The sequence below is a fragment of the Peromyscus maniculatus genome, chromosome 7 (genome assembly GCF_049852395.1).
Source record: "Peromyscus maniculatus bairdii isolate BWxNUB_F1_BW_parent chromosome 7, HU_Pman_BW_mat_3.1, whole genome shotgun sequence".
In the NCBI taxonomy this organism is placed as follows: Eukaryota; Metazoa; Chordata; class Mammalia; order Rodentia; family Cricetidae; genus Peromyscus; species Peromyscus maniculatus.
Window position 1 is genome coordinate 107,576,465 of NC_134858.1, and position 21,312 is coordinate 107,597,776.

Below are 21,312 nucleotides of genomic sequence, written 5' to 3' on the forward strand. Positions count from 1 at the left end.
CTAGCTCTGTAGACCAGGTTGGCCTTGAATTCAGAGATCCACCTGCCTCTGCCTCCCAAGTGCTAGGATTAAAGGTGTGGGCCACTGCTGCCCAGCCTATGTTAGTGTGTGTGTGTGTGTGTGTGTGTGTGTGTGTGTGTGTGTTTTGTATGTTTAGAAGTTTTGTTTGTTTTTTTTGCGGGGGGGGCGGGGGGGGGGTGTTTTCTTTTGTTTTGAGACTGAGTCTCACTGTATAGTCCTGGCTGGCCTGGAACTCTTCCCTTTGTACACCAGGCTGGCCTCAAAAGAAATCTGCCAGTGCTGGGTTTTTATCATCAACCCTCTAGGTCACTTTCATGGTATGATTCTTTCTGTTTTGTTGGATGATTGCCCTTCCAGCCTGTGTACCCCTTGCAGGTAATAGCACATCTGGACTGTTGTAATAGGATTTCAGTAAAAATGAGTGCAGCTATTACATTGACATATATTACTGCATATACCCAGTAATGACATATGTATAGCTGTATTTTATGGTATGGATATGGTTAAGTTCTGAGGAGCCATACCATCTTGGTTGTTGGTTTTATCTGCTTTATCACAACAACAGCAAAACTAATGCAATCACCATTTTTTTTTTCCTTTGAGATAGGGTTTTCTGCCCTGGCTGTCCTGGAACTCACTGTAGACCAGGCTGGCCTCAAATTTAGAGAGATTCACCTGCCTCTGCCTTCCCAGTGCTGGGATTAAAGGCATGCTCCACTATCGCCCGACTAAAAAAGTTTTTTAAACACAGTCTGACTAAGTTGCTAGACAGACAGCCCCCTCCCCCACACTGCCCCATACCCCTTAGGCTAGGCTGGCTTTGAACTTAAATCACCAGTCCTCTGTCTTGAGAAGTTGGGATAGAGTCCTGAGCTGTGAGGTTTAGCCTCATTAACTTTTCTGCCAGTGATTTAAGAGAGTTCTGTTTCTTCAGTGTCCCATTATCATTTTCTCTTGTATAGTCTTTGTAATAACTAAGATGGTATTCTAGTTTGATTTTGTTGCTGCGTGTCTTGGTTACTGTTAGTTGCTGTTAAGAGACTCCATGACCAAGGCAACCTCTATAAAGAAAGTATTTAATTGGGGGACTTGCATGATTTTATAGTGGGAATCGGTTGTAGCCCGCTAGTGGCTGTACTCAGCTGGACTGCATAAGAGGTTGATTGGACCATGGGCCTGGGTACCAGGTGTTTGGAAGGGTCTACACTTAACTGTAACTAGCAAGGGGGACGTCTTTTGCTCCACCCCTTGGCATTGTTATAAATAGACATTTGGAGTCAAGTTCTGGGCCTGTGGATAAGGATCCAGGCCCACTTGAGTCTATCCTGTTCCCCCCCACACACACACACAGGGTTTCCCTGTGTAGCTTTGGTGCCTGTCCTGGATCTCACTCTGTAGACTAGACTGGCCTTGAACTCACAGAGATCTGCCTGGCTCTGTCTCAAGAGTGCTGGGATTAAAGGTATGGGCCATCACTGCCCAGCTTCTCCCTTATTTCTAAGTCTCTTAAACCTCATTCTTAAAGAGTCCTTAGAGTAAATAAATGTGGGAGCTCATCTCTCACCGGAGGCAGACAAGGTGCTAGAGCAGTAGCCAAGAGCTTTGCATCCTGATACTCAGGCAGCAGAGAGAGACACTGAGTCTGGTGTAGGCTCGGGAATGCTCAAAGCCCATTCCCGGTGACATACCCACCCTCTGCAACAAGGCCATACTTCCTGATCTTTCCTGAATATTTCACTAGCTGAGGACAAGAATTCAAACATGTGAGCCTATGGAGGCCATTCTCGTTTAAACACTACACTGTTTAAATACAGAATGGACTTGGGTTGGGAAAGGTTTATTTGGCCTTCACTTCCAGCTCACAGTCTATTATGAGGCTATTCCGGGCAGGAACTCATGCAAAGGCCCTCCCACATCAACTCTCAATCTAAAAATTCCTCACAGTCATGGCCACAGGCTAATCTGATTTGGGCAGTCTCTCAATTGAGGTTTCTCTCAAATGACTCTTGGCTGTCAGTTGACAACTGATTCTACTTAGGGCAGATGTGTTATCTCATTGCAGTTTTGAATTGCATTTTCTTGATGAATAAGGTGTCAAGCTTTTTTCATGTTGGCCATTTATATGTCCTTTACATTTGTGTTTTCTTCATTTTAAAACCAGACTATTACTTGAGTTCTTTATAATAGATTCTGGATAGTAACCTCTTGTCAGATATTTAATGCACAATATATCTTAGACTGAAGGAAAATAGGAATAGCATTGGTACTTCATTTTGCCTGGGAGTGTGTCTTTTTAAAAATTTTAAGCATTTTTAAAATCTGTGTGTGTGTGTGGTCAGAGGACAAATTTTGGCCTCCATTCTCTTCTTCCACTGTGGGTTCTGTGGATCAAATTCAGGTTATTGGGATTGAAGGGAGGTCTCTTTCCTAATTTGCCATCTTACCAGCCCAAAGTGATGTCTGTTCTGATGGTATTGACAGTGTGCATTCTCGTAGTACTGAGAGAATATCTTCACGTACTTTATACAATGCTAGCTTAGTTTCCAAGCCTTTCTCATTCAGTTTAGTTTGATTCTAAAATGGTGTTTCTGCTTGTGTGTAAGACTGAAGATGGATTTAGTAAAGCCTTTTTTTCCCTGTGTTAGGCGGAGATTTGATCTTCAGAATCCATCTCGAATGGATCGTAATGTGGAAATGTTCATGAACATTGAAAAAACTTTGGTACAGGTAAGTGGAGACTTAGACCTTGTCTCTCCCCTCTTCTGTCTCCTTCCCCTTCTCCCCTTCCCTGGTCGTCCCCCTTCTGTCATGTTTTAGATAAATAGGGATTCTTTAGGCCCAGGCTGACCTCAAAGTCCTGCCTCAGTAGCTCCATTTCTAAATTAGATGCATGAGTTACTAGCTCAGCTTGAAGGCTTATTCTTTAATATACTTCAGTTCTGTGTTTGTCTTTATTGGATTGCCAAAAGATAAAGGGGAGAAATTTTTTGAAATACATAATTTTATTGTTTTTATGTGTATTGGAATTAGAGCTGTAATTGTTCTGATCATTTAAAGACTATCAGTCTCTTAACATTTCTTATTTTCAATACAGGGTCTCTCTTTTTAGTCCTAGCAGTCCTGGAACTCACTATGTAGATCAGGCTAGTCTTGAGCTCACAGAGATCCAAGTGCTGCATCAAAGGCGTGAGCCACCAACTAGTTTCTGACATTTTTTGGTGAAATAGTGTGTGATATTTCTATTTACTTCATTTATTATTGAAACCACTTTTCTCATGATGGAGCCCTGGTTGTCCTGGAACCATAGAGCATGGAGATCCACCTGCACTCTGCCTCCACCTGCACTCTGTCTCCTGAGTGCCTAGATTAAAGAGGTGTACCACAGTGCCCTTTTTTTTTCGTTTCTCCTTAGTATAAGCTCTCTGATCATAATTTTGACTTTATGGAGTCGTTTTCTTTTGATTTGTTCCATGGTTGTGTAATAAATGTCTACTTTCCTCTCAGCTAGATTATAATTTGGATGTAAGAATATTTAATTTTCTGTTTACATTTTCTCTTTCTTTTTTAGTTTTACGGTGCTGAGGATGGAATCAGGGCCATAGGCTAGATGAGCACTGTACCACTGACATATTTTCACCCCATGGATTTTTGTTGTTGCCGTTATTTTTGTTTTCTCTCTCTGTAGCCTTTGCTGTTCTAGAACTCTAGACACTAGTCTGACCTTGAACTCACAGAGATCCACCTGCCTCTGGAGTGCTGGGATTAAAGGCCTATGCCACCACTATCTGGCGAGAATCTCTGGCTGTCCTGAGACTAGCTCTGTAGACCAGACTGGCCTCAAACTCACATAGATCGGACTTCCTCTGTCTCCCAAGTGGTTGAATTAAAGGTCTCCACCTCCACCTCCTGGCTGAGAAATTGATTATTATGTATGTGTAATTATGGGCACATGTGCCAAGGCATATTTGTAGTGGTGAGAGAAAAACTTGGGGAGTCAGTTTTTTCTCCCCAGTTTTTGTGGGTGCTGTGGATTGAAGTCGGGGTGATAGGCTTGCACAGCAGGCAGTTTTATTGCTGAACCATCTCATACACTAGCCCTCACTTTTTAAAAAATTCTGTTTGGGTCTTATGTATTGAGTATTTTAATCTGTATATGATTATGTACTGTGTGTGCAGTGCCTACAGAGGTCAGAAGAGGGTACCAGATTCCCTGTAACTGGAGCGATCTGCCGTGTGGGTGTTAGCAGTTGAACTCCTTCTCTGGAAGAACAGCTGGTGCTCTTATCCATTGAGACATCTCTCTCCCTCCCCTTCTAAGAAAGGATAGCTCACTGAACCTGGACCCCAGGCACTTTGGCTAGTGCCTGGCCAGGAAGCTCAGTAGGATGATAGCTTATCTCCTGTGCTTCAGAGACATGGCTTGGTCCGCAGATGTGTGCCAGCGCTCTCAGAGTCTATGGGGTACTGGGCACTCCAAGTCAATTCTAATGTTTACACAGAACTTGACCCACTGAATCTTCTCCCTCCCCTGTCCTTCGTTTATTTAGTATTCATTGTGGTGGTGGTGGGTTGAGACAGGGTCTTACCATGTAGCTCTGGCCATCCTGGAACTCACTGTGTAGACCAGACCACACGAACACACAGAGATCAGCCTTCCTCTGCCTCCCAAGTGCTGGGGTTGAAGGCCTAGTGCCTCTGACCTTGCTGTGTTTTAGCAATCATTTCATTCCAAATGATTGTCACAGTCTTTGTCTAGCCGCAGAAGGCTTTGGGGGATGATTTTAAGTAGCCTACTGAGCCATCTAGGCTTTATTTTGAGATAAGACTATAATATTGTATATCAAAAGATGTCTTCCAAGCTGGGCATGGTGGCACATGCCTTTAATATCAACACATGGGAGGCAGAGGCAGGTGGATCTCTGAGTTCCAGGACAGCCAGGGCTATACAAAGAAACCCTGTCTCAAAGAACCCCAAACCAAAAAACGTATGTCTTTCTATCTTAAGAAATGAAGGGTTGATGTCACTTTCGGTCATGAAGACGATGAGTAATCAGGAACCTGTGACATGGCTCAGTGGGTACAGGCACTTGCTGACAGATAGGTGACCTGAGTTCAGTTCCCAGTACCTACGTGTATGTGTGCCGTGGTGAACAATTTCCACATACCTTTAAAACCAAGGAAAAAATAAAATGTAAGGATGATTAATAGTTAGTGTACACCATTTCCAAACCATTCAAATTTCAAAGTATGTCTTTTTGTTTTCTCAGAACAATTGTCTGACTAGACCCAACATCTACCTCATTCCAGACATCGATTTGAAGTTGGCTAATAAATTGAAAGATATCATCAAACGCCATCAGGTAATAAACGTGATCACTTCAGTGCAGTGGGAGTATACTTTTAGTAAATGCCAAAATTTGCAGTTTGTGTCTGCTTTAAAGGAACGCTTTGTCTGTCTCTTGAGTTTCCGAATACCCCTGTGGAGACATTCAGTAGTCAGTGGGATGAGTTATGATAGTCTTAGAAGTTTATTTACATAGTTAAAGTGGCCCATATAATTTTTAACTCAGAATTTACAAGGTCACAAAATAGAGTTGGTAACAAGATTGTTGCTTCAGGAGGTGGAATATACTTTAAAATTACCCCCCACCCACACACATACACAGCCAAATGTATTTTTTTATGTATGTCCTCTTTGTAAAATGAGTGGAAAAATTGAGGTTTCCAGGCTAGCATGATGGTGCAAGTGTGATAGTGTGCATGCTTCTAGATATTGGAGGCTACTCAAGTGTGGGAGTTCAAGACCAACTGAGGCAGCCAGACTGTCCACTGCTGCCGGGTTTTTAATCATCTTACTTGACCGCAGACTGAGAGTTTGTTTCTCCCCCTGTAATGTTAGTTTCACCACAGTGAAACCTGTGATAGCTGAGGATATCTAGGTACAGAATAATTTTCTGTAAAACATTTCTGTGACAGTGTTTTACTGAGCTCTAGAATTGCATCAGAAGCCTCATGAATATCTTTTTTCTGCTGCAAAAAATATTAACTTTTGAAATATGTCTTAACTTTTAGTAAAATATCTTTGGTTTTTCGAGACAGGGTTTCTCTGTGTAGCTTTGCGCCTTTCCTGGAACTTGCTTTGGAGACCAGGCCAGCCTGAAACTCACAGAGATCCGCCTGGCTCTGCCTTCTGAGTGCAAATATCTCACATGCCATCACAGCAAATGGTTTATAAAATTCTCTCTGTATAATTACAGATGTTGTAGTTTTTCCCTCACATGTAACATGCTTTCCAAAGACAGAAATAGTGCAATACAATGTAATGTATAAATAGTACAACATGTTGTTGGGTGTGATATGGATTTCGCTTCCTTGTAGAACAAGCATTACCGCTTTCTTTTTTTGTTGTTGTTTTTTTCAAAACAGGTTTCTCTGTAGTTTTGGTGCCTGTCCTGGATTTTGCTCTGTAGCCCAGGCTGGCCTCAAACTCACAGAGATCCGCCTGGCTCTGCCTCCCGAGTGCAGAGATCAAAGGCATGCGCCACCACCGCTTGTCTATGCACTACCGCTTTCAACAGATCACTTAACCTTTTCTCTTTTGGGGTGTCTGTTTATTATGTGATAGGTTAATTGTAGCTTAACTTCATATGCTTGCTAAGAGGGCAGAAATAGAATAAATTAACCTGCTCTTACTTTCAAGCTGAAATTAGGAATTATTTCTACAAATTTTACTGGAGGTAATGCCTACATATTTTTGTAATGTTTATTGTGACTATTTTAGTATTAAATGAGGTGTAGTGATTATTTTCCAAGGACATTCTTGAGAGAGATAGTAGCATTTTTAGCTGGGTTCTTAGTGTCTTCCTAGTGTTGTTAGAGTTCAAAACCAGGGCTTCATGTGTGCTAGCATCTTGTATTGAGTTTTATCTAGCTCTAGCTCTGGTTTCATAGAATTGCAGGAAATAGACCTCAGGAGTCACTGATAATACTACTGTCACTGAACATTAATCACAACTTCACTGGAGCATTTTAAATGAGTTAATGACTCATGTTGAATCTTTCTTCCCTATCTATCATCTATCAATCAATCAATCAATCTGTCTATCTATCTATCTATCTATCTATCTATCTATCTATCTATCTATCATCCATCCATCCATCCATCCATCCATCCATCCAATGCAGGTTCTTACTGTGTATCTCTGGCTGGCTTGGAACTCATTATGTAGACCAGGTTGGCTTTAAACTCACTGATATTTGCTTGCCTCTACCTCTTGAGTACTGGGATACAAGGCATTGAGCCAGGCGTATTTATTATTTATTTAAAAATGTATGTATGTGAGAGAAGGCATCAGATTTTCTAGAACTGCTCATCTAGATTGGAAACCAAGATTCATTGCAATATCAGAGGGCGCTGTTAACCTCTGAGCCATCTTTCAAGCCCAACAACATTGTCTTTGTTTTTTGGTTGTTTTTTTTTTTGTTGTTTGTTTGTTTGTTTTTTGTTTTTGTTTTTCTTTTTTTGGGGGGGTGAGGGAGGGTTACGAGACAGGGTTTCTCTGTGTAGCTTTGCGCCGTTCCTGGAACTCACTCTGTAGCTCAGGCTGGCCTTGAACTCACAGAGATCCCTTGCCTCTGCCTCCCGAGTGCTGGGATGAAAGGCGTGTGCCACCACCACCCGGCTGTTTTTGTTTTTCAAGATAAGGTTTCTCTGTATAACAGCCCTGGATGTCACTAAAATTCTTTTTTTTTTTTTAAAGGTTTATTTATTACATATACAGTGTTCTGTCTGCATGTGTGCCTGCCCACCAGAAGTGGGCACCAGATCTTATTATAGATGGTCTCCAGCCACCATGTGGTTGCTGGGAATTGAACTCAGGACCTCTGGAAGAACATCCAGTGCCCTTAACCTCTGAGCCATCTCTCCAGCCCCCAAAATTCTTAAGATAGAAACATTGGTTTATTATTCACTTTCAGGGCTGGAAGGTTGGCTCAGTGGTGGAGAACACTTGTTGTTCTTGTAAAAAACCTAGAGTCAATTTTCGGCAGCTACACAGTAGCTCACAACCATCTGTAACTCTAGTTCCAGGACATTGAACTTCTCTTCTGACTTCTGTGATACCAGGCACACATGGTAGAAAGACAAATACAGGCAAAACATTCATACACGTAAATAAATCTTAAAAAAAAAATCACGAGGCTGGAAAAGCAGCTCAGGTTGAGAGCACTAACTGTTCTTGCAGAGGACTCCAGTTTGATTCCTAGCACTCACATGGCAGCTCACAATCTTATGTTTCTTCAGTTCTAGGGGATCCAACGCCTTCTTCTGGCCTCCTGGGCACCAGGCATTCAGGTGGTACACAGTGATACATGCAGGCAAACACCGATACATATAAAATACATTTTCTCACTCCACTCCACAGAAGACATGCACGGAATAACTTGCTGTGTCATTCAGAGTCAGAGTGGCAGGCTCCACAGGGCAGGGTTCTAAATAGGATAGTGTACGTTGTTGGTTCATACTTACTGGTATTGGTACTCCTTTCCCTGTGTGATGTCCATTCAGAAATGTATACCAATATCCAGTGATTGGGAAGCCCTTACCTTATGAGGCAGATAACTGTTTTAGCTAGTTTAAATTTTTTTTACTTTTCTAGTTTTCTACAGATGAAGTGGCATTATGTTTATTGGATTGGAATGATGAGTAATCATTGTTAAAGGAGAAGTGCAGAGGATGCCTTGAATTGCTATTTAAAACTAATACATGACCCAGCCTGGGCTACCAAGTGAGTTCCAGGAAAGGCGCAAAGCTACACAGAGAAACCCTGTCTCAAAAAAAAAAAAAACAAAACAAAAAAAAAACTAATACATAACTTTCCCTTGTTTGTATGGTCTCAAGAAGAAGCAGTTTTTAGTCTAAATGGCATTGCGTTTTTGTTCTGGGTATATTTAGTAGTCTTTGGCCATAGTTTAACCTTAATTTTTATATTAGTTTTCCAACATTGAGAAAATGACAGCAGCATATATAATGTACACTGTACATGATTCAGTGCCCCAGTTTACATGCCAAAATTTATGTCAGTCAATGATAACTCATGCTAGACAGACAGTTAAGGCAAGAGGAAGAAGAGTTTGAGACCATCATAGTCTACAAACATGAAACCTGGGGCCTTTGTTTTTGTCTTATTTTTTCTTTCATTTTTTCAGGCAGTCTCAAGTAGCTTAGCTAGTCGAGCTTCAAACTTAGTGTGTTGGAGGATTACCTTCAGTTCTCTAGCTTCCTGTTTGCCAGCTTCTCAGGTTAGAGGTCTAGCTAAAACCTTATAATTTTATAAGGTAAATACACATTACAGTTACCTTTATGTTGTTAAAATTCCAGTCTTTTTTTTTTTTTTTTCCAAGACAGGGCTTCTCTGTGGTTTGAGTGCCTGTACTGGATCACTCTCTGTAGACCAGGCTGGCCTCGAACTCACAGAGATCCGCCTGGCTCTGCCTCAAGTGCTGGGATTAAAAGTGTGTTCCAGCACCGCCCAGCTATTCTCATTTTGTAATGATGGTTTTGAAATAATTTCAGATAAGAACTTCAGGTATGTTTATGATGGTAAAGATACTTATAACAAAGTTTATTATTTTTTTATTTTTTGGAGAATTTCTTGGTTTTGGATAGTGATAGTTGATAAAGTCTATACAGATATTCCCAAATCTGAAAAAGTTAGAACTTTGAAACACTCGAGATACAAAGCATTTTGGATAAAGAATAGTCAGTCCTTTCTTGCATATGTGTAAACAGTATTTTCTGTTGCTCTAACCACTATTTCTTTCTTTGACTAAAAATAATTTTTAGCCGGGCGTTGGTGGCTCACGCCTTTAATCCCAGCACTCGGGAGGCAGAGCCAGGAGGATCTCTGTGAGTTCGAGGCCAGCCTGGGCTACCAAGTGAGCTCCAGGAAAGGCGCAAAGCTACACAGAGAAACCCTGTCTCGAAAAACCAAAAAAAAAAAAAAAATTTTAAAAAGCAGTGCTTTTATATTTCCTAGAGAATTAGCATCCATTATCTAATAGTTTGCATGTCATGTGCCTTATTTCTGTGTTACTTGTTTGTTTGCTTTGCAGGGGACATTTACTGATGAGAAGTCAAAAGCTTCCCACCATATTTATCCATGTCCTTCCTCACAAGAGGATGGTAAGTTAGCTTTTGGTTACCAGCTATTTAACTCATACATCATATTATCATATTTAAATAATGTAGCTTTCTTCTAAAAAATGGCTGAATACTCCACTATTTAAACATAGAGTTCTTTGTTTTGTTTAATGTATCACTTGCCCCTGTGTAAGTGTTAGTCCATCACTTGATTCTTTTAGAAAGTGAGATTTACCTGTGCTGCTCAGTGCTCTTACCAGTTAGATTTGTTTTAATGTAGCAATTTTTAAAGATTTATTTATTATGTATACAGTGTTCTGCCTGCATATATGCCTGAATGCCAAAAGAGGGCACCAGATCTCATTATAGATGGTTGTGAGCCACCATGCGGTCAGTGAGAATTGAACTCAGGACCTCTGGAGGAGCAGCCAGTGCTATTAATCTCTGAGCCATCTCTTTAGGCCCTAAATGTAGCAATTTATATCTTAATATACTGTTGATCTTTGTCATGGCTTGCTACAAATACAGGAATATCTGAGGCATGTGAATACTTGTTGAGTGTCAGAGTCCAGTAAGATACTAGTTGGGTAAAATTGGGATCTTTCTAAATTGAGGCAGGATTCCATATAGCTCAGGCTGGCCCTGAACTTTCTGTGTAGCCAAGGATGACCTTAAACTTGAGACCTTCATATCCTCACCTCCTGAGTGCTAAGAACACATCAAGTTTTATGTGATGTTGGGAATGGGACTTGGGCCTCAAGCATACTCAACAGACCCATTACCCACTGAATTACATCACTAGCTGTTGTTTTTCCCTGCATTTATTTTTTTCTCTGTTTTTAAATTTATTTAGTGTGTTATGTGTATATATGTGGGAACCCTAGTACCATGGTTAGCTCATAGAGGACAATGTGTGTGTATTCATTTACTTCTGCGTATTGGGTCTTGTGATTCAAATTTGCCTTCAAAGATTGCCTGAGCAATCACACTTGAATACCCATTCTTAACATTAAAATGATGTTTTTTTTTGGTTTGTTTTTGGTTTTTGTTTGTTTTAGAATTTCACAGTGTAGCTCACACGCTGGCTTTGAAATGAAATTCTGCCTCAACCTCCCAAATGATGCTTTATATAGGGTTATTTATTGATCCACTCAATATTATTAGAAAATCCCTTAGACTTTTTCCTTTTAGTCATTTAGCTTCCTCTAATTGGATATTTTAAGTGACATGTCATCAACTTCTCTCATCTTCTGTTTGAGTACATCTGTTCAAAACCAGTTAATTTTTAAGTTCATTGATTGTCTTTTCTGTTCCTTAATATTTTAGGGTTTTTGTTTTTTGTTTTTTCCCCCTCGAGACAGGGTTTCTCGGTGTTGTCCTGGGTATCCTGAAACTCATGCTGTAGACCAGGCTGGCCTTGAACTCACACAGTTCCACCTGCCTCTGCTTTCGTGTTGAATTAAAGGTGTGTGCCATCATGCCTGGCTTAGTACATTGCAAAAAAAAAAAAAAAAAACAAACAAAAAAACCATTTTTCTCAATTTGTATGAAGTTTTAGATAGGGAAAACAATCCATTCTTCAGTAATCCCATTTAGTGATTCTTGTCTACAAACTCAGGGAGATGCAAGCCCTATCCTTTCCTTTAAATATTTTCTGATTTTTTTTTTCATTTAAAATAATTAATTTATAGCTGGGCCTGGTGGTGCACCCTTTTAATCCTAGTACTTGAGAAGCAGACACAGGTGGATCACCAAGTTTGAGGCCAGCCAGGACCCTAAGGAAAAAAAAAAATTATATTTATTATATACACATGTGTTTGTGGGTGCATGGAGGTCAGAGGACAACTTTGTGAAGTTCTCTCTTTATATTTGATTGTGGATGTGTGCATATTACAGTACACTTGTGAACAAGGTATGTCTTGTGGAATTTGTTTTTCTTTTCCTACCATATCGGAAATCTTCGCTGCAAATGTCTATCTGTTCATCCATCTTGTAAGACTGCTTCAGGAATACTGAATCTATCTTCAAATACATACCCCTTTAGAAGGGAAAGGAATGAAAAGATTGCAGTCATTATCAGAGCTCATTTGGGTAGAATTTTTGGCAGTGAAACCTGTGAAAAATTTTCCAATAGTAAAAGTAACTGTATGCAGACATGTAAATTAACATTCTTTGTGCATAAGATTTAAGCTAAAGACATATGACTAACAATTGAAAAAAGCAAAGTCCAAATCTAACATAATCTTAGAAGGTAGATTCAGTATTCCTAAAGCAACTTTACAGGTTTTAGAGAACCCAGAGGTTGGGTGTTTCAGTGTTTTGTTGCTAAGGCTGTTTATGGGGGGCCATCCCACCCCCACTTTTCCCCAGGGTGCACTTGAACAGGAGCAGCAGGAAAAATAGAAAGATAGTTGGAGAAAGAGAGAGAAACACAGGGAAGGCTCAGGAGGCCCTGGATCCTAATCCATGGGGGCATGGGATTGTCTGTGCCAAAGGACTTTTAAAGGAATGCTAAGGGGTGGGGCAAAAGACATGTCTTGTGTGTCGTGCCCCCCCCCCCCCCCCCCCCCCCCGTACAGCCAAGTGCAGACCATTCCAGACACCCAGTGACCATGAACGTGATCAAGCCATCCCCTAATGCATCCCTGCTGTGTAAAGCAAGCTCAGATCTAACTAGGAAACCTTTGTGGGCTACCACAGCTGTCAACTTGAGTTCAGTCCCTGCGATCTATCTATATGGTAGAGAGAAAACCAATACCCACATGCTGTCTGTGATTAGTTTGTCCATTTAGACTTACAGTAGTAGCACACGTGGAGGAAGTACATGGCAGTAAGAGATAGGCACTAAGTTTCTTGATCACTTTCTACTTTTAATTAGGTTTTTTTTTTTTTTTTTTTGGTTTTTTGGAGACAGGGTTTTTCTGTGTAACAGTCCTGGCTATTCTGGAACTCACTTTGTAGACCAGGGTGGCCTCAAACTCACAAAGATTTGCCTGCCTCTACCTCCCAAGTCCTGGGATCAAAGGCATGCGCCATCATTTCTCGGCCAATTTCTACTTAAAAAAAAATTATTTATATTTATTCATTTTATTTATTTATTTGTCTGTTTGAGATGGGGTTTCTTTGTGTAGCCTTGGCTGTCTTAGAACATGCTATTAGACCTGGCTGGCCTCCAACTCAGAGATCTGAATTCCTCTGCCTCCCAGTACTGGGGTTAAAGTATGCGCCACCACTGCCTGGCACTTAAGATATGTTTTTATTTGTGTATGTCTGTATGGGAATGTGTGTGTGTAAATACAGGTGCCTTCAGAGGTCAGGAAAAGGTGTTTGGTCCTCTAGAGATGGAATTACCTGGGGGTTGTGAGCTTCCTGATGTGAGTGCTGGAATTGTCTTTTTTTTTTTTTTTTTCACTTCTCTTTTTTTGGTTTTACAAGACGGGGTTTCTCTGTGTAGCTTTGTAGACCAGGCTGGCCTCTGCCCCCTGGCATTAAATTCATGTGCTATCACCATAGCCCAGAGGGAACTCAACTCTTTTTTTTTTGTTTTGTTTTTTTGTTTTTAGAGACAGGGTTTCTCTGTGTAGTTTTGGTGCCTGTCCTGGAATTCACAGAGAGCCACCTGGCTCTCCCTCCCGAGTGCTGGGATTAAAGGCGTGCGCCACCACCACCCAACAAAATTTATTTCTTTTTGTCATTAGTGTTCTGCCTGCATTTATGCATGTGTGAAGGTGTCAGATCCCCTGGAGCTGAGTTACAGACAGTTGTAAGCTGCCATATGGGTGCTGGGAGTTGATACCAGGTCCTCTAGAAGAGTAGCCAATGGTCTTAACCTCTAAGCCTTAACTTCAGCTCCGGAACTGAACTCTTATATCCTCTTCAAGAACCAAATATTGTTTTGTTCTTGCTTGTCCCTCATCTCATCAGCCCCTCACCTTATTCTTTGGATAATTTAATGAGCTTATAGCTCCTCTTTAGTTGGCAAGACCAAGTAAAGCTTCAGCAATCTGCCTGTCTCCACTCATCCAGTGCTGGGTAGACAGATGTACACTACTACGATCAGCATTATTATTATTACTTTTTAGGTTCGATTTATTCATTTTATGTTTGTGTATGAATGTTTTTGCTTGTGTGCATGTATGTGCACCTTGTGTGTGCCTGTTGGATTCCCTAGAAGTGGGGTTACAGATGGTTTTGAGACATTTTATAGGAGCTGGGAATGAAGCTTGGGTTAGCTGCAAAATCACCACGTGCTCTTGACTCCTGAGCCAGCTCTCCAGCCTCCTAGCTTTTTATCATCATGTTGAGATCTGAACTTGGTCCTCAAGCTTTGGTGGTTAGTACTTTATTGAGTGTGTATCTCCCCTGCTCCTGACATGTCCTTTTAATCAGATAAATGCCTTTCAGTGGTTGAGGGTACTTACTGCTTTTGCAAAGAACCAGGGTTAGGTTCCCAGTAACTCCATGAATGCTCTCAGCTCTCTATTACTATGGTTTCTCCACCTCTGACACCTCATCTGACATCTGGGCTCCTGCACATATGTGCTATACATTTATGACACTCGGGATACACGCACATACATACATAAAATAAATATTTTGCTTCAAATTGTAAATAAATCCTGTTCCTGTTTTGATGTTTCATCAGTTAAACTAAGTTTTTTTCTTGTTTCAGAAGAATGGTTGAGACCAGTGATGAGAAAAGATAAGCAGGTGCTGGTACACTGGGGCTTTTACCCAGACAGGTAATTATATTTTAACACTATTACTTTAATTGTTTATATTTATCTTGATAAAACAACATGTGCCGACAGGACATAAGGATGAAATTTATTAGTATTTCCATCTCTTTTGTTGTTGTTGTCCTGTTTTGATTTTTGAGACAGGGTTTCTCTCTGTAGCTTTGATTGTCCTGGAACACTCTGTAGACCAGGCTGGCCTTGAAGTCACAGAGAGCCCCCTGCCTCTGTCTCGAAAGTCCTGGGATGAAATGCGTGCACAATGCCAGGGTTGCTGAAGAGATCTCTTAATATTAACATTATTAAGCCATTAATTAAGAAATCTTGGGGCTTATAGAGTTGGTTCATTGATTTAAGAGTTTTTGCTGCTCTTGAAGAAAATCCAAGTTTGGTTCTCAGCACCCACATGTGCCTCTGTACCTTCAGTTCAGGAGATCCAGCATCCTTTTTTGGCCTTCATGGGCACCAGGCATGCTCATGGTGCCCAGACATGCAGCCAAATAAGTAAATTCACAGAAAATAAGTAAATTTTTTTTAAAGATAACTTTTCTTTCTAATGTTTATGATTAGTGAGTTTGTTTGATTTTTGTTGTTGTTTGTTTTTTTGAGACAGGATTTCTTTCTCTAGCTCTGGCTTCCCTACAACTAGCTCTGTAGACCAGGCTGGCCTCGAATTTGTGAAAATCTGCCTGCCTCTGTTTCTTGAATGCTGGAATTACAGGCGTGCTAACATGCCCAGCTGACTAATGAGTTTTGATCTTTTAAAAAAAGCTGCATGTCAAAATATTATGAATGAAATTGCTTTATTTCTAATACTGATATTTTTCTTGTCAGAAATTACTTACCTTTTTCCATTGGCTTTTTGGTTTTGGTTTGAAATAGGATGTCAAAATGCAGACAAACTTTGAACCTGCAGCCTTTGCCTAAACCAGTAGAACTGCTAGGATTATAGGCATGCACCCCTCTGCCCTTGTCTGTTGTCTCTCTTGCCTCTTTTCTTTTCTATTTTTCTCCATATTCCTTTGTGTTTTTGTTGTTGCCTGGTCCTTACCTTCAATTCTTTAGCTGAGAGAGTATTTAGAACAACAGTCATGCATCATTGCATTTGGCATAATTACATTTTTAAGTAAAGAAAATGTATCATTATTTATGTTAAATTTTAAGAGTGTATGCCTAGTCTTTTGTTTTTGAGGTAGGTCTCCCATGTATAGCCTAGGCTGGCCATGAACTCAGGATTTTTCTGCCTCAATCTCCTAATTGCAGGGATTACAGGCTGAACCATTAAGCTTAGCATGTGATGGTTTCTTGAATACACTTTGGATTAATAAAGTGAGATGTTATTCTACTTATTATAGATTGTAATTGATAACTTTTAATTTAGAAAACATTTTAATGTTAACAGTAAAATTTGAGTAATTGCTTTTCATTAAGTACTTCTAAGTTGATGTCTTTAGTACTTCCAATGCACTTTTTGTTTTGTTTTCATTTTTCTAGACAGGGTTTCTTTGTGTTAGCCCTTGCTGTCCTGGAACTTGCTATGAGACCAGGCTGCCCTTGAACTCAAGAGATCCTCTTGCCTTAAAGACATGGTCCACCACTTTTTATCAAAAGCCTTTTAATTCCATTGTAGCTATTAAAGAAAAGCAGCTTGCTCTTTAAACACCTAGGTTGAGTCTCAAATTTATGGGCAACAATGTATCAGTAGGATTGAGAGTTTCTATGGATATAAATCTGAGATATTCTCCACAGTCTCATATTTTGACGGATACTTGGTCCCCAGTATATGGTACGATTTGCAAGCTTAAGGGGTACTCTAAGAAGTGGGTGGTGGTGCTCATTTGGAGGTCATGCCCTCCCCTGGTTTCTGTCTGTGTCCTTGTGAACAAGCCTCTACTACATACTCCAGTTGCTTTGATGTCTACCTTGCCATCCGTATGATTCTGGACTGGACTCTAAAGCCATGTGCCAAAAAACACTGGGGAGATGGCCTAGAGGTTAAGACACTGACTGCTCTTCCAGAGGTCCTGAGTTCAGTTCCCAGCAACCACATGGTTGCTCACAACCATCTGTAATGAGATCTGGCTCCCTCTTCTATGTACATAATAAATAAATAAATCTTAAAAAAAAAAAAAAAAACACACCCACTTTTCTCCTATATGTTGTTCTCTGAGGTATTCTGACAGAAAATACCTGTCAAAACACCTGCTTAGCAGTTATCACCATTCCAAATGTATTAATGTAGAGATGGCACAGGTCTTGCCTTCTCAAGGCTTCTTGTTCACCTATTTTTGTTAGTAACTCTAGCCTGTCCTCTGATAGCCACTTACACATTATAATCAAAACTTTTAAGAAAATAAAATTAATTTCCCCCTCATTATGTTAATCTTTAATTAGTATATTTACTTAATTAACCAAGAGCACCTCCCCAATCTTATGTTTAACTGTTACAAGCAAATTCATGAGGGTGTGTGTATGTGTGTGTTCATGCACACAACAAATACTCCTTTTAGAAAACTCTACTAGTTACACATTGCTTTTGAACTTAAGCCACAATTATGGCTATCATCCAAATACTAGATTTGAATGTTCCTTGGTTTTCTTGGGTGTTTTTTGTTTGTTTGTTTGTTTGTTTGTTTGCCTTACACATGCTAAACAATTTTACTTTGTTTTATAATTTTATTGGACAGTATAGTAATTTTAACAAACATTGCATTTACTAGATAATTTTATACTTAAAATTTTCTTTGGCCAGGCTGTGGTGGCAGTGGCTCATGCCTTTAATCCCATTTCCTGGGAGGCAGAGTCAGGCGGATCTCTGTGAGTTCGAGGCCAGCCTGGTCTACAAAGCGAGCTCCAGGACAGGCACCAAAACTACACAGAGAAACTGTGTTGAAAAAAAACAACAAAAAATTCTTGGAATTGCTTTAGTGATTTGTCACTTGCTTATCAGAGGATCTTTGAATACGGAGATTTGAAAAGGGATGATTTATATGGACATTTTGAGAATGACAGTTATTCTAGGCTGCAAGATGCATCTTAAAAAAGGGCATGCTGACTTAATAGCATATGTTGAAGATGCCACTGAGTCCTATCATCTTAGAGCAGTAAGAGCCTAGAGTTCCAGATTTTGAGACCTTGGCAAGCTTGTTAGGTGAGAATTGTGACTTTCAGTCTTAGTAGGTTGGGGTCTGTCCCCGCTTCCTGTCTATTGCTGTGATAAAGCCATAGCCAAAAGTAACTTGGCAAGGAAAATATTCGGTTCCATTGTTGAGGGGCAATCCAAGGTCAGAGCCTGGAGGCAGAAACTGAAGCAGAGACCATCAAGGGATGCCGATTACTGGCAGTATGCTTTGTTATATAGCCCAGAGCCTCCTGCCCAGTGGTGGGACTACCCACAGTGGGCTGGGCTTTCCTCATTAATTATTAATCAAGAAAACTTACTGCCACCTTGCCTACACTAATTTAATTTGATGGAGGTGTTTTCTCTATTGAGGTTTCTTCATTTCAGGTTATCCTAGCTTGTGTCAAGTTGGCACAACAAACAAACAAACAAACAAACAAACAAAAAACCACAAACAAACTCTTACCAGTTCAGAGTCATTGCAAAATTTTGAGTTGTAGAATGTGCTTAGTTTTTGAAAAGTTCATTCCATTGTTATGCAGAATCCTCAGTTCTTAGGAAAGCAATGGGAAAGGTAGGTAACCAGTGAGAAGAGTGGCGGAATATGAAGGTAGATTCTGGACACAGTTTGAATGTACACTTGGTAGGTTTGCTGATGGTTTGACCATAAGATGTATGTACTTTAGAGTGAAGTGCTTTGGCCTCTGCTGTTGGCAAAGTGGAGATGTTTACATGAACATTTTGATGCCGGCAGGGCATTGAAAGATGAACTTTGAGGGTGGTTGCTTTAGAACAGTTAGTACCCATGAATATAGAACTGCCTGTTGGACTTGAGTTTCAGATTGACTTAAGGGACAGATGTATTAAGAACTGTGGAGTGACTGAAAACCTGAATGAAATCACCAACAGAGAATTTTGTTTGAAAGTTACCCCTGTGTACTTTCATATCAAGGAGATTATTATTTGTGTTGTAATGTTTACTAAGACAAAATCTATAAGCTGGCAGTGGAGACTGAAGGACTGAGCGCTGGTTATGAGAAAATATAAATAGCAGGTTATAGTACTGACCAGAAGGCTGTTAGGGGAGGGGCTTTAAGCAAAGGACAACCTTTATTTAGAATTGTTTTTAACTAATTCAGGCAATTTTTAGCTTATTTTAATTTTATTGACAATGGTGAAACAAGTGTGTCTGGTAATTCTGTTTTAATTTTTTTAAGCACCGTTATTGTGTGAATGTGTAATGTGTGTGAAGGCAGGTACACTCATTCCATGGCACACGTGTGGTTGGGGGACAGCTTCATTGAGTCCGTTCTTTCACTTTCTTTGATTGAGTTCTGGAAATGAACTTTTTTTTTTTTACCCTCAAATCAATATCACTCGCCCACCCTTTTACTATGTTTTTTCCCCCCCTAATATTTGTAACACGTATTTGACTCATCTTTCTAGTGAATAGCCTTTGGCTCTAATTCTACTTTTGTTTGTAATTTGCTTTAGCTATGACACTTGGGTCCACTGTAATGATGTTGATGCTGAAATTGAAGATCCACCAATTCCAGAAAAGCCATGGAAGGTAATGGGTCTGTGAAAAAGAAATTATTCTTGCTGGACCTAGTACCACACATCTTTTAATCCTAGTACTTGGGAGGCAGAGGAGGAGGATCTCTGTGAGTTCAAGTCCAACGTGGGCTACAGAGTGAGTTTCAGGACATCCGGAACCATTCAGAAAGACTCTGTCTAGAAAAAATAAAAATAAAACAACCAGTCCACAAATTATTCTTGAAGCTGGAGATGGCTAGGTAGTTAAAGAGAACTTGGTTCTTGCTCAGAACCCAGGCTCAATTGCCAACCAACACCAGTGTTGTAGGAGACCTCATATAGCAGGCACATCTTTGATACATAGATGGACGTGCAGGCCAAACAATAATACACACCAATAATAAGTAAACAAAATAAATAAAAATATACAAGAGGAAATTATTTTTACACACTCTAATAGCCATTCTATACAATAAATTAATATGTGTTTGGGAAACTGTTATCATGCTGGCTCATGCTGTCCCCTAAATTACTATGTAGTCCTCCCTGGCCTTGGTTTTGTGATGATCATCCTGGCTAGGTCCCCTTAGTATGGAGATTATAGGAGTGAGCTCATGCTCTGCTTGCAACAGTTTTTGTTTTGTTTTGTTTTGTTTTTTAAGATTTATTTATATATTATGTATACCATGTTCTGCCTGCACGCATCCTTGTAGGCCAGAATAGGGCACCAGATCTCATGACAGATGGTTGTGAGCCATCATATGGTTAATGGGAATTGAACTCAGGACCTCTGGAAGAGCTGCTAGTGCTCTTAACATCTGAGCCATCTCTCCAGCTCTGCGACAGTGTTTTTAAAAGAGATGTATAATTAATGTCCTCAATTCTAGAGAATATCCATGTCCCTGATGACATAGTATCAATGTTTTAGAGTTCATGGGTGTCGTGCTTGAGAAGAATCCAAAGCCAATTCAGAGTGTGAGAAATGTGGGTTGTAAACTTCACCATGGGTGGGAGTGCCCTGAATTAATAACTTCTCACCCATGTGGAGTGCCCTGAAGTAATAACTTCTCACCCATGTGTTCCTCCCACCATGACTTCACCACCATTATGGACATTTATAGCACTCTGGAATTATAACTACAGTGGTTCTTTTTTTCTGGAATTATAACTATAGTGTTGTTTTTTTTTTTTTTTTTTTTTTTTTTTTTTTTTTTTCTCCTGGAATTATAACTACAGTGGTTCTTTTTTTCTTTTTCTTTTTTTTTTTTTTCTCATTTTTTTTTATGACAGGGTTTCTCTGTAGTCCTGGCTGTCCTGGTTCTTGCTCTGTAGACCAGGCTGGCCTTGAACTCGCAGAGATCTGCCTGGCCTGAGATCCACTCTGCCTCCTGAGTGCTGGGATTAAAGGCCTGTGCCACCACCGCTGGTAAGACATGTTTTGCAAACGTAGCAGTGAAAGGAGCTGTGTTTTGTTCACACAGTCCGGCCTTGGTGACCTTCTGTTGGTGACCTTTCCTCAGAAAACAACTTTTTTTTTTTTTTTTTTTTTTTGGTTTTTCGAGACAGGGTTTCTCTGTGTAGCTTTGCGCCTTTCCTGGAACTCACTTGGTAGCCCAGGCTGGCCTCGAACTCACAAAGATCCGCCTGCCTCTGCCTCCCGAGTGCTGGGATTAAAGGCGTGCGCCACCAACGCCCGGCCAGAAAACAACTTTTTAAAATAGTTTTTTTGTTTTTTTTTTTTTTCCCCCGAGGCAGGG

General features: G+C 40.3%; 1 protein-coding gene across 3 annotated transcripts in view; it reads left to right on the forward strand.

The window, feature by feature from the left end:
* Positions 1 to 21,312, forward strand: part of Smarcc1 (SWI/SNF related BAF chromatin remodeling complex subunit C1) — a 127,493-nt gene that overhangs the window by 11,783 nt on the left and 94,398 nt on the right. For 2 of the 3 annotated variants that reach the window (XM_042281738.2, XM_042281740.2), the window contains exons 4-8: positions 2,667 to 2,748; positions 5,289 to 5,381; positions 10,135 to 10,204; positions 14,835 to 14,904; positions 19,514 to 19,589. In XM_042281738.2, the coding sequence (XP_042137672.2) occupies positions 2,667 to 2,748; positions 5,289 to 5,381; positions 10,135 to 10,204; positions 14,835 to 14,904; positions 19,514 to 19,589 (391 nt within the window). The remainder of the gene's footprint in view (positions 1 to 2,666; positions 2,749 to 5,288; positions 5,382 to 10,134; positions 10,205 to 14,834; positions 14,905 to 19,513; positions 19,590 to 21,312) is intronic. The other variant, XM_042281739.2, reaches the window with a different exon arrangement.